Source organism: Loxodonta africana, chromosome 3, assembly GCF_030014295.1.
Source record: "Loxodonta africana isolate mLoxAfr1 chromosome 3, mLoxAfr1.hap2, whole genome shotgun sequence".
NCBI lineage: Eukaryota > Metazoa > Chordata > Mammalia > Proboscidea > Elephantidae > Loxodonta > Loxodonta africana.
The window spans coordinates 187,995,571-188,006,863 of record NC_087344.1 but is presented as its reverse complement, the minus strand read 5'-3'; the positions used below and the strand labels follow the sequence as shown (position 1 = coordinate 188,006,863).

Below are 11,293 nucleotides of genomic sequence, written 5' to 3'. Positions count from 1 at the left end.
CCCAGGGGCAGGGGAGAGGGGAGACTGGGCAATTGTGTCCTCATTCTCCACAAAATTAGTATTTTAAAAATACCTCACATCCATACAGTGTAATGTTCTCATGTGTAGCCTCATGACAATGGGGGCACTGCCTGAGGAGCCTGCCACCTCTTCCTGATGGCCTCAGGCCAGGGCAGTGCTTCCCTTCATTGTCACTAACAGTGACATCAAAGTACCACCCCTTTTGGGAAGCTGAGGTGGCCTGTGGGGTGGTGGTGGGGGTGGTGGATGCTGGGGAGACCCAAGAGGCTGGCTGGTTGATCTCATCACTGTCTTCACCACCTCCAGGTTGCAGGCTCACCCTGGCTGCTCCCATGCCTATCTCACTCCTTCCTGGGCCAAATACCCTGCTGTCCCTTCCTGCACCCAGAAATCCCTTCATGCCCACGTCATCCCACACACAAACCAGGAGCCAAAATGAGTGTCTCCATTGCCTTTTTAAAGCTGTTTGGAAGCAGTTAGAAAACTTCTCCTACATACCCAGAACCCCCCACCCTGAAGGACAGAAGATTTAGATGGCAGGTTCAGCCCCAGTTTTTGATGCTGTAGAGTAGGAGAGGGGACAAAAGGGGTACCGGTGAGGTTTCTCTTGTCCCTGAGAAGGCAGAGGTGTTGGCTGGCCTGTTCCTCCCCAGGCTTGGATACCACGGGCCCTCCCCTTACTCCTGTACCAACAGCAAACTCAGCAGAATAAAAAAGAAAAAACCTAAAGGTAAAAACAGTCCTCCTCCCCTTCTTGGGTGGCCCTTCCTGCCCCTACCTCAATAGGGAGGAGTCCCAGTATTGCTGCTGATGGATTTAGACAAGGTCCACAAGAGCTGGCAGGGCGCCCTGCCTCCTCCTGTCTCCCTGCTGGGGGGGAGGGGGAGGGACGGATGAAGGACTGGGTGGATAAAATGAAGTAATAATAAAATCAGCTAATGAATAAATAAGTATAATTAGTAAATGAGCAAATAAATAAGATGATCAAATAAATAAATATGAATAGAAAGAAGGGGGGATAATGTCATCTAAGGATTCAGCTACTTGTCCCCACCTGGGGGTGTACCAATTATCCCCTAGCTTCACAGGGCTGAGGGCAGAGGAGGAGGTGACTCTCAGTTTACAAAAAGACAATTCTACTACAAAGACAGAGACTGCAGGGAACTTGGCAGGAGATGTGTGTGTTCCCACTCAGAGGGTATAGACGGGGGCGGGGGTCCACAGACGGCAGTGAGAGGGCAAAGGTAGATGCCCAAGCTGGGGACCCGAGACATTTGTTCTTGACAGCGATAGCAGAACAGGTAGTTGGTAGTGCCAGGCTATATTAAAGGGAGAAGGAGATACCTGTGCCAGGCAGAACCTGCAGGGTTATAGGCAGGGTGAAGCCCACACTGGAAACAGAGAGACATCTAGCTACTTGGCAGTTATGGTGGTGGCAGGTACTTGTGCTTAGTAAAGGTGGGATCAGGGGCCCAAAACTGCACCTGGCAGGACCACAGCTGGGGGAACACCCTCAGCAGACAGCATGGAGTCAGTTCTACTTGGCAGTGGAGACACAGAGCCTGGCACAGTGTCCAGAACATGGCAGACATTCAGTCCATGGAATGAATGGGTGAGCGGAGTAGGAGGATGTCAGGCTGCAGGGGCCTGAGCTGAGGACACAGAGACCATCTTCTTGGTAGTAAGGAGAGACATTCCTATAGGTCCCCTTCTCCAAGAGGCATCTGCCCCCAGGCACACACTCCCGCACCCAAAGAGCTAAGGCTGGCTGTGCCCAAGGATTTCACATATTGGCAGACAGCTGGGGGCCCCGAGGGGCAGCTGGCTCAGGCACTGGTGGCCTGGGGGACTGGGCTGTCCCTGGAGGTTTGGCCAGGAGCCCGGAGGGGGGCAGGCGCTCATTTCCTGAGCCCTTCCGCCCAGGAGAGCCATCCCCTGCTGCCCGCTGAGGCAGAGAAGGTTGAGAAGCTGAGAGTGGGCGGCCCCGAGGTCCTAGTCGCCGTCCACCTCCTCCTGGGGGGGGCCCCAGCAGGGAGACTTGGGAGCGCCCAGCCCGGGATAGGCTGGCATGGAGGGTTCGGGCAGGTGGGGCAGGCAGGCGGGAGGTGGATGCCCACGGCCCCCGGACCAGCAGAGGGGCAGCTCGGACAGGCACCAGAGGGGAGGCTGGGGAGCCTGCTGAGCGACGAGCTGAACGGGCAAGGAGGGTGGCTGGAGAGTCAGGGGAGAGGGACAGAGGGCCCCGCTGGTGAGTCAGGGCAATGGCCACGTTGGAGGTCACGGCGGCTGCCTGCAGAGGTGCGTGCACCAGTGGCTCCCACAGCACCGGCTTTCCACTGAGCCGAGCCCCTGTGCCCGGGGCCAGGCCCCGAACACCCCGAGCCATGTCCCTGTCGTGTTGTACCAGGTGCTGCTCCATGATACCCCCGCTGCTGCCCGGGCTTGGCTCGGAGCGTTTCCGCTGCAGAAGGGAATTCTTCTTGCCTGGAAGTTGTCCAGGGAGGGAGGAGTTAAGGATAGGGAAGGAATCCAGAGATGGAGTAACATAGCAAAGAGTGTAAGAGTGGAGGGATGGAGTCCAGGGATGGGGATGGGCTTGAGGGTTGGGAGGGGCATCAAGAATACGGACAGTAATGGATGCATGTAGGGAATGCAGAGGAAGCACGGGGTCGGGACTAAGGATGGGAGGAGGTGGGGCAGGGGCAGGAGGTAGGGGTTAGGGGATGGAGGCTGGGAGATGGGGGTTGGAGAAAGAGGGTCAGGGATGAGGTATCAGAGAGGGTGAGGGTCAGGGACTAGCGCTCAGGGGAGGGAGTGTTCAGGGGATGGGGACTTAGGGTGTGAACTCCAAGGATAGGAGACACTAAGGGATAAGGAAAGTGCACCAGTGTTGAAAAGCCTGTTGAGGGCATTTGCTAGGGCCGGGGTGGGTTGGGGTGCCATGCTGAAACACTAGAGCCTGGGCCTGAGGACTCTGGAGGCCCCTTGCTATGAGATCGGTTCAGGGCACAGCCTGGGCCCAGAGTGGCCAGGACAAGCAGTCTCACCAATGCGGCGCAGCCGGTCCACAGCCACAGTCTCGAAGGCCCGGCGCATCATGGGGAACTCCTCGAGCACAGCGTTGAAGTGATCCACACTGAGCGAGTAGAGGCGGCAGTAGGTGTCAGCCCGCACGCTGGCTGTGCGCCGGCCCCGAGTCAACAGGCAGATCTCTGCAGGGGTTGTGGGGAGGCCTTCAGAACCACCGTCCCCAGAACCCCCTCTCACCAGGCCTGCAGCTGCTGACCCAGCTTCCTTAGACTCCTCCCCAGACTTGGGGGGAACTAATGATCACCCGCCCACCTCTGGGGTCTCTAAATGCTCCAAGCTTCCTCCTGCTGTACCATTGTGAGGGGCCTTGTCTCTCTCTAGACCTCCACAAGTAAGTCTTGAACGCTCCCTGCTTCTCCCTGGATTACTGCTTCCTGTCCTTCTCACTTCTCCATCCCTGGCCACTTGACCCCCCACTGCTCTATCTCAAGGGGTGGACCTGGTACAAATCACTCTGTGTACCTCCCTCCCACCTCCAAGCAGATCTGAGTGAACACCATGGGCAACCGTAAAGGAGAAAAGAAGTCCCAAAGGACCAAGTACAAAGCGATGAGGATGCTGGAGGGTAGGGTGTGGCTTGGGAGCTGAGAGGATCTAGGAACCTCAAGTCACTTTGGGCAGCAGCTGACAGAACTGCCCCCCTGCCATGGGTTGGGTCCCTAACTCAAACCACCAGGGTAGTAGTGAAAGGAGCCCTGAAGCTCAAGGCCCTGAGATAGCTCTGCTTTGTTCCTATCTTTCCCTCATCTCCTAGGATCCTCCAATTCCACTCTTTAAGGGTTCTAAAAGGCCCTCTTGCCCAGGAGTTTTCAACCTGGCTGTGTACTGGAATCTCCTGAGAGGCTTTAGAAAAGATGGAGCTCCAGGCCCCAGGCCCAAGGATTCTGATGGAGTAGGCCAGGGGGAGGGGCTGGGACACTGATTCTGCAGCATAGCCAGGCGAGGACCCTGATCCAGGGGAGCAGCTGCCCCCGTCCTCAGCTCCTGACCCCCCACCCTCCCTGAGGCCTGCTGACCCCCAAAGTAGGATCCGTCAGTGAGGCGGGTGTCCCGGGCGCCACGCGCCAGCACACTGAGCAGCCCGTGCTGGATGAAGTACATCTTCCTGCCCACGGAGCCCTCACGCACCACGAGGTCCCCCGGCTGGAAGACCTCAAAGCGCAGCTTGGTGAGCACTGCCGTAACGAAGCTGGGGTCGGCATGGGCGAACAGCGGCATGTGGGCCACCAGGCCCCGGCAGGTGAAGTTAATAATCTCCTGGGCAGGGGAGGGGCCTGTCAGGCAGGCTGTGCCTCCCACCCTGAGGTGCCCCCACCGAGCTCAACTGTCCTCAGAAACCCCACCCCTGGGGTCATGATCTGCCAAATGATGGAGCCACTTCAGTGGGCCGGGGGCCATTCCTAAACTCCTGCCCTTAGAGTTCTCCCATGAGGACCACCCCCCAAAAACAGAGGTCCCTGCAATCCCTCCCCATGCATATTTCACCCCCATAACCCTCACCCCTGAAAGCCCCCCAGAGACCTGGCTTCCTTGGGCGTTCTGTGTAGGCCCCAGTCCCTAGCCCCTACCCCTAGGCAGCATCCCCAACTCTTTGAAGAGCCCCCGCCTCAGGGCCCAGTCTGGCGCACCTCCCGCAGTGGCTCGCTCAGCTCGCCTAGGATGCTCTCCTCATCGAACATCTTGCCTTGGTAGCGGTGCTCATAGTACTCATGGATGCGCTGCCGTGTGTCAGCCGGCAGCTTGTGGAAGGACATGTACTGCTCCACCTGCTTGTACTGGAGAGCCCGCCCATTGCCGGCAGGCAAGAGGACGCAGAGGCAGACGAGGGGCCGGAATGGTGCAGGGGTGTGCAGGTGAGTCACAGACAGAAGCCAAATGCAGAGGGGTGAAGCATGGAGTCAGACAGGGAGGCACAGGGCCACAGAAGAACTTAGGATAATGGTGGATACAGGGAGGACATAGAGCAGTCACAAGAAGGCCCAGACATGGGCATAGGAGGGTCCAAGGATGGGGCATGCCAAGCACAGGTACAAACAAGGAAAAGATAGACACAGTGACGTGGGACAAATGGACACAGGACAGGGAAGGACACAGAGACCAACAGGGGTGCATCAGAATTGGTATCAAGTCGAGCTTCCCAGCCCCCAGCACCCCTCCACACCCATCCCTTCCTTCTCCTTTCCCTGCTAACCTTCTCCTGGTATTGGCGCCGGGACGAGTCGAGGGACTGGATGAGGGCGGTGGCATGGCCGATGAACATGGCGTAGCAAGTGGCACCCACGATCATGCTGAGCATGGTGAGCCAGACGTCGGGCATGCCTACAGGTGCCTGCTGCCCATAGCCAATGCAGAGCATGTGGCTCATGGCCTTGAACAGGGCGTGGGAATACTGGCGGCCCCACGAGTGGTTCTGGGGGCAGAGCGTATTGCACAACTGGGCATGGGGTTCTTGGAGCCTCATTCTTTTCCTGCTGCCCCCTTTCTCCTTCAACCCTTCCACCTGCCCTCTTCTACTTCAGACCTGCCTCCCAGAAGGCACTTAAGTTTATTCCAGGGGCCCTAAGGCAGGATGAGGCCTCTTTTGCATTTTGTGGGAGGGCCTCCGTTTCTGCCTTGGCTTGCTTCCTTGTCTACTTCCTACAATACACAAATACTTCCTCTGGGTCTTTTCCCCTTCTCTTCCCTCCTCCCCCCTCCCTCACTCCTATCTTCTCTCTTGGTCATCTTTCCATTCTCCCACCTTCTGTCACTGGTGGCCCCTCAGAAGGCCCAGGAAAGGCAGGGTGTAGGGATTTCTCACCACCATGTGGTTGATGGAGACCCAGCAGTCAGGAGGGAAGTCCTGCAGCATGGGGACCAGGAACTGCAGACAGCCGTCCCAGTGACACAGCAGCAGCATCATCCCAATGAGGTTGAAGATGCGAACCACAGCGCTGGCCAGGTCATAGGTCATATGAAAGATCTGAGGGAGCCGAGGAGGGGCCTGCTGTGGACAAGAATCCCTCCCTGCTGGTCCTCCTCCATTCCCCTCCTTGCAAATTCTCTCTGAACTTCTCCCTAGCCCCGGGGCCATGAATTTAAAAAAAAGTGGCTACTATTCATTTGTACAGCACTTTACAGCACACACGCATAGCTAAGACATGGTAGACTGTGTCACCATTGTTTGTGTTACTATCGTTACTGTTGTTTGGTGCCGTCAAGTCCATGCCGACTCATAGCAACCACCTGTGACAGAGTAGAATTGCCTCAGACTGTTTTCTAGGCTATAATCTCTACCGAAGCAGACCGCCAGGTCTTCTTCCTACCAAGTGGGTTCCAACTGCCAACTTTTTGGTTGTTACTATCATTTTATAGACAGGAAAACTGAGGCCAATCATGTGTCCATGATCACATCGTAAGTGTCATGCCAGAGATTCAAACTCAGGTCACAACTGCCCAGGCCAAGCCTGGAAAGAGGAGCGCATTTCATAATGCAATATCCCCAGGGTATGTGTGATGAGGATAAAAGCCAGCCGGTTGCCCTCTTCCCTCGCAATAATGATAGTAGCTAAGTTATTGAGAACTATGGGCCAGGCACTCTTCTAAGTGCTTCACATGTATTAACTCCTAATCCTCACAACCTTATCACAGATAAGAATATTTAACATTCCCATTTTACAGAAGAGACTGAGTCTCCACATAGTAAATAACAAAACTGAGATCTGACCGCAGTCAGTAAGACTGCAGAGCCCACACCCTGAACCAATAAACTCTAAAAGCTGCAGCTTGCAATTCCTTGCAATTCCTAGCTCCGTCTCTCCACATCTTCCTCCCCAGCGTCCAACCAACACTTAAGGTCTTGTCCAGCAGCTGTGCTCCACCCTCCTGTACCGCCCCCCGCCCCCGCCACCTGGGGTCTCACCCCCTGAACCCTCATTCTGCCCTTGCTTCTCCTCTGCTACCAACTTTGGAGAGAGCCCACCCACCAAAGCCCCACCCATCTATCCTACCCCTTGAAGCCACCAGAAGCCCCGCGCATTGCACCATCCTGGAGTCTGCGAGCCCCCCTGCCCACCTCCCCGCCCCACCTCCTCCCACTGATGGATGTAACGGATGAGGCGGGAGAGGCGGAGCAGCCGCAGCAAGCTGAGGATCTTGGTGAAGCGCACGATGCGCAGTGCCCGCGCTGTCTTGTAGACCTCGGCATCCAGTCGCGGCTCCAGCTCCACCACCAGGAAGATGTAATCCACAGGGATAGAGGAGATGAGGTCAACCAGGAACCAGGTGCGCAGGTAGCGTGTGCGGATGGCCCGCGGTGCCAGCAGGATCTCGGCGCCCTCTTCCACTACTATGCCCGTGCGGAAGTTGAGCACCAGGTCCAGCAGGAAGAAAGTGTCAGAAAGGACGTTGAATACAATCCAGGGTGGGGAGTTCTCCTCCTTGAAGAAGGTGATGCCCACGGGCAGCACGATAAGGTTCCCCACCATCAGCAGAAGCATGGTCAGGTCCCAGTAAAACCTAAGGTGGGGGCGGGATGGGGAGTAAGCCCAGAATGATATTTCACCAGCCACCAGACTGACAGCAGATAAAGAGTCTGGCGGCCAAGAGTGGGCAACGATGCAGAACAACGGAATGACCGTCTACCACGGGAGGGAGTGTAAATTGTGCCCATCAAGCAAAAAACAAACAAACCTGTTGTTCTCAGTTGATTCCGACTCTTAGTGACCCTACAGGACACAGCAGAACCTTCCCATAGGGTTTCCAGGGGGCAGCTGGTGGATTCGCACTGGTGACCTTTTGGTTAGCAGCCGTAGCTCACCGTACCTTTTAACCGCTGCACCACCAGGGCTCCATAGGGACCACCATTTAGTGGGAAATCAGTCTGGCATTATGTAGTAAAATAAAGCATTTGCATTTCCCCGAAACCCAGATTCCATTCCTAAGTCTATACACACCCACAGGAAACATGTGCTCCGGGGTACATATACGGGAATGCTTAATGCAGCATTAAATCTGAAAACTCCTAAATGTTCATTGTAGGAAAATGGATAAATGACACCGAGGTATATTCATGCCCTGGAATACTCTAGGACAATGAAATCCCCCAGCTAAAGCTACTTGCAACAGTATGGATGTACCTTGGAAATTCAACAGAAGCAAGACACAAAATGATGTATACTAGATGATTCCACTTACACAAAGTTTAAAACAGGCAAAACTAAACTACATTGTTTAGGGGCTCATACAAAAGTGGTAAGACTATAGAGAAAAGTAAGGAAATGAGTACCAGGAATTTCAGAATAGTAGGTTTTGGAAAGGAAAATGAGAGTGAGAGGGGGTTTCTGGGGAGCTGGCAATGTAGTATCTCTTGACCTAGATATCTGTTATGTGGGAGGTTTGGTGTTTAATGACTCCTTTAGCTGTATACATGAGTACATGTATATAGTATGTCTCTACTATATATATAAAAAAATATATATATATATATGGTATACCACCATTATTGGATATTTTTAAACAAATAAAAAAAAATAAGCTAAAGTACCCTGTGTTACTCTCACAGGGTTGTTGAAACAAATACCCACTGAGACAATGGATGTGACAGAGCTATAAAAACACTAGTTGGTGTTATGACTCACCGCTCTTTATCCTCTATCTAAGAGGTTGCTGCTCCCCCATTGCCGGCTCTCTGCCCAGTTCTAATCTAGGACCTCACACCCTCCCTAGCCTTCGCCACCCTGTCCCTTCTCTCCAACACAGTTGGACCTCTGTCTCCTATTTCTCTGCCGGGATCTGCTCAGATGTGTCCCAGGGATCTGTCCTGCCTCCCATCTGAACTGAGTTTTTCAAGGCTATCCCCTCCCCCTACACAGCCCCTCACACAGAGGCTGCACATACGGAGAGGCTCCACAGGAGATCCCCAGGCAGCAAGGCTTGAAGCTCTGCATGGCTTTCCCTCCTCCCATCACCTCCTTGTTGGCACTGGGAATCTGGCTGAGTCCAGGCAAGGGCCTGAGTAGGGGACAGCTACACTGCTGTGGCGGCAGCTGTGGAAAGAGGTCAGGAGGGAGCTGGGTGAAGCCTCACTCAGAGAAAATCACTGGACAGTCTGAGGGTCTCAATTACATATAACGGTTTAATTTCTAGAAAACGCCTAATCAACACAGGACCCAGCAACTCTGACTGCAAAATCAATCCTTTCAGCCCCTGGAAGGGGATTGGTGGTCCCCACGTCCAAGCTTTCTTTCCAGGCTTCCCGGAAGCCTCTTAGACTGTGTGGTTTGAAGCAACAAGTCCTTGACCCCTTCTTCCTCTCCCTACTGGACCACTGAGGGGAAATTCTGTACTGTGAGCAGGGAGAGGCGAGGGAAAGAGGGTTCACCTAACCATACAGTATCTTCACAGCCTGACTCACAGGCAGTCACAAGCCCAGCGGGTGATGCAGTAGAGAGGACAGAGAAGAAGCACCATCATAAGGGGGATACATGGCTTCTGGGGATACATCTGAGGATGAAATGGAGAGGAGGGATACCCACAAGAGACTAGAAAAGGTGCACTGGAGCGATGGGAATAAGGCAGTAAAGAAGAGGAGAGAGGAGTGAACACAACAATGGCGAGAGGAGGAACATTTAGGGAGTGTGTATGTCTGTGAATTCAAGACGATGTCTAAGTCTCCAATTGTGTTTTCAGACTCCTGATTCACACCTCATCTTTCTGCTCTGTTCTCATCCTGCCCCATCCAAAAGCTGCCCTTCATTTTCCCAAGGACAGGGCTGCTCTCCTCCCCTAGCGACCTTGATGTAGAGGTACAGCCTGACAGGTCCATGAAATGGCCCCACCCCCACCCCTTCTTTTCTCTAGGAGTCACCTGGGCGGTGGCTGTGCCCCTTCACTGCAGCCTCAATCGCTCTAAGTCTCTGCCCCGCCCCTCCCCCTATGTTCAGCACCAGGGACAGTGCTGGACCTCCATCCTCCCCACGTCCCTAATTTTCCCTGTAGCCTGCCCCGCTGAACTAGGCAGGAGCTAGGGATGGGAGACAGCGAAGCTTGACTTTTCCCTCCTGCTGACCCCGAGCCGTGCGATATGACAGAATATCCCAGATCTCCAGCAAGCAAGACTGGAAAAGACAAGGGTTCCTAACCCTGGCAGTCCCTGAGGTCCAAGTGCGGCTCCGGTTCCTGAAACGGTAAATCCAGGTCCCCGGAGATCACTGATGTCTGCATGGCCCTTCCGGTGCCCCCAGTCGGAGAAGTCACCAAGGACCTCTGGCCGGGGATCCCCCACCTAGGAATTCCCAGGCTAGGTGGAGGGAGGTGACCCCCTTGACACACCCTGGGACCCCTGAGCCGGAAATGAAGTGACCGTGGAGGGTGGAGCGGACCCAGCCCCTGTGCCGCGGCCCGCGAGGTGGGTCTGTATCTCCCGCCCTCCCTTCCTGGCCCCCAGTACCGGAAGTCGCTGTAGGGGTGGATGATCCAGGCCCCCGCTGACTTGACTCGCTCCTGCTCAATTTCCACTGCTTTGTGGCTGCCGAATACGCGAAGGGAGAACTTGTTGACCGTGGGCTGGAGCAGCGTCCTGAGCTGCCTCCTCTTGGGCTCGGGTCCGGACCCAGGGGTCGGACTGGAGGCCACGGCCGCAGGCGCCGGGGCAGTGGGAGGCGCTGTCTCCAGTCCAGGGGTCGCCCCGTCGCCGGCCCCCGCCGCCGGCCTCTGTTCCGCCTCCATGACGCCCGCCCGCTTACACGCTTGGCCTCCTGGACCCCGCCGCCGCCATCGGGAATCCTCCCCTGGCCCCTCGGCGAACCGGAGCCGGCGCAGCCCGGCGGGGTCGGAGCGAAGGAGACGTCGGCTGGGAGCAGCGGGCGCGCGGGGCGGAGGGGGTGTGTGCGACAGACTCGAGGGCGGGCGGCCGGCCGGCTGCGCTGCGCCCCCTGGCGAGGGCTGCGCGAAGGCCGGGCCGGGTGGGCGGGGGCGGGGCCGGCGGCGCGCCATCCCGGGAGGGGTGGGGCCAGTGGAGCACGTGCCTCGGAGGACTCGGGAGGGCGTGGCTTCGCAAAACAGAGGCGGTTCTCCAATTGTTCGTAGACAGAAGGGCGGGGAAGCGAAGCCGGGGTCAAGGAGGGGGCGTGGCCTAGAATCTAAGGACTTTTATCCACGGAGAGCCAAGCGGGTGGAGCCGCCTGCATGCGGCGGGAAACCG

General features: G+C 56.0%; 1 protein-coding gene across 1 annotated transcript; it reads right to left on the bottom strand.

The window, feature by feature from the left end:
* Nucleotides 1–39: 39 nt before the first annotated feature.
* Nucleotides 40–10,818, bottom strand: HCN3 (hyperpolarization activated cyclic nucleotide gated potassium channel 3). The gene is made up of 8 exons (XM_064282675.1): nt 10,541–10,818; nt 7,179–7,608; nt 5,912–6,073; nt 5,303–5,521; nt 4,740–4,886; nt 4,128–4,368; nt 3,069–3,233; nt 40–2,505 (listed from the first exon to the last, which is right to left on the bottom strand). Exons 1-8 carry the CDS (start codon nt 10,816–10,818, stop codon nt 1,805–1,807), a joined length of 2,343 nt encoding a protein of 780 aa, XP_064138745.1. The 3' UTR covers nt 40–1,804.
* Between the last annotated feature and the right edge of the window lie 475 nt (nt 10,819–11,293).

Coding starts and splice junctions, on each gene's coding strand:
- HCN3 (XM_064282675.1), bottom strand. CDS start 10,818: ATGGAGGCGGAACAGAGGCCGGCGGCGGGGGCCGGCGACGGGGCGACC. Junction 5,522..5,911: donor TCTCCATCAACCACATGGTG/GTGAGAAATCCC, acceptor CTCTGCCCCCAG/AACCACTCGTGGGGCCGCCA. Junction 4,369..4,739: donor TGAGCGAGCCACTGCGGGAG/GTGCGCCAGACT, acceptor TCCCCTGCCCAG/GAGATTATTAACTTCACCTG.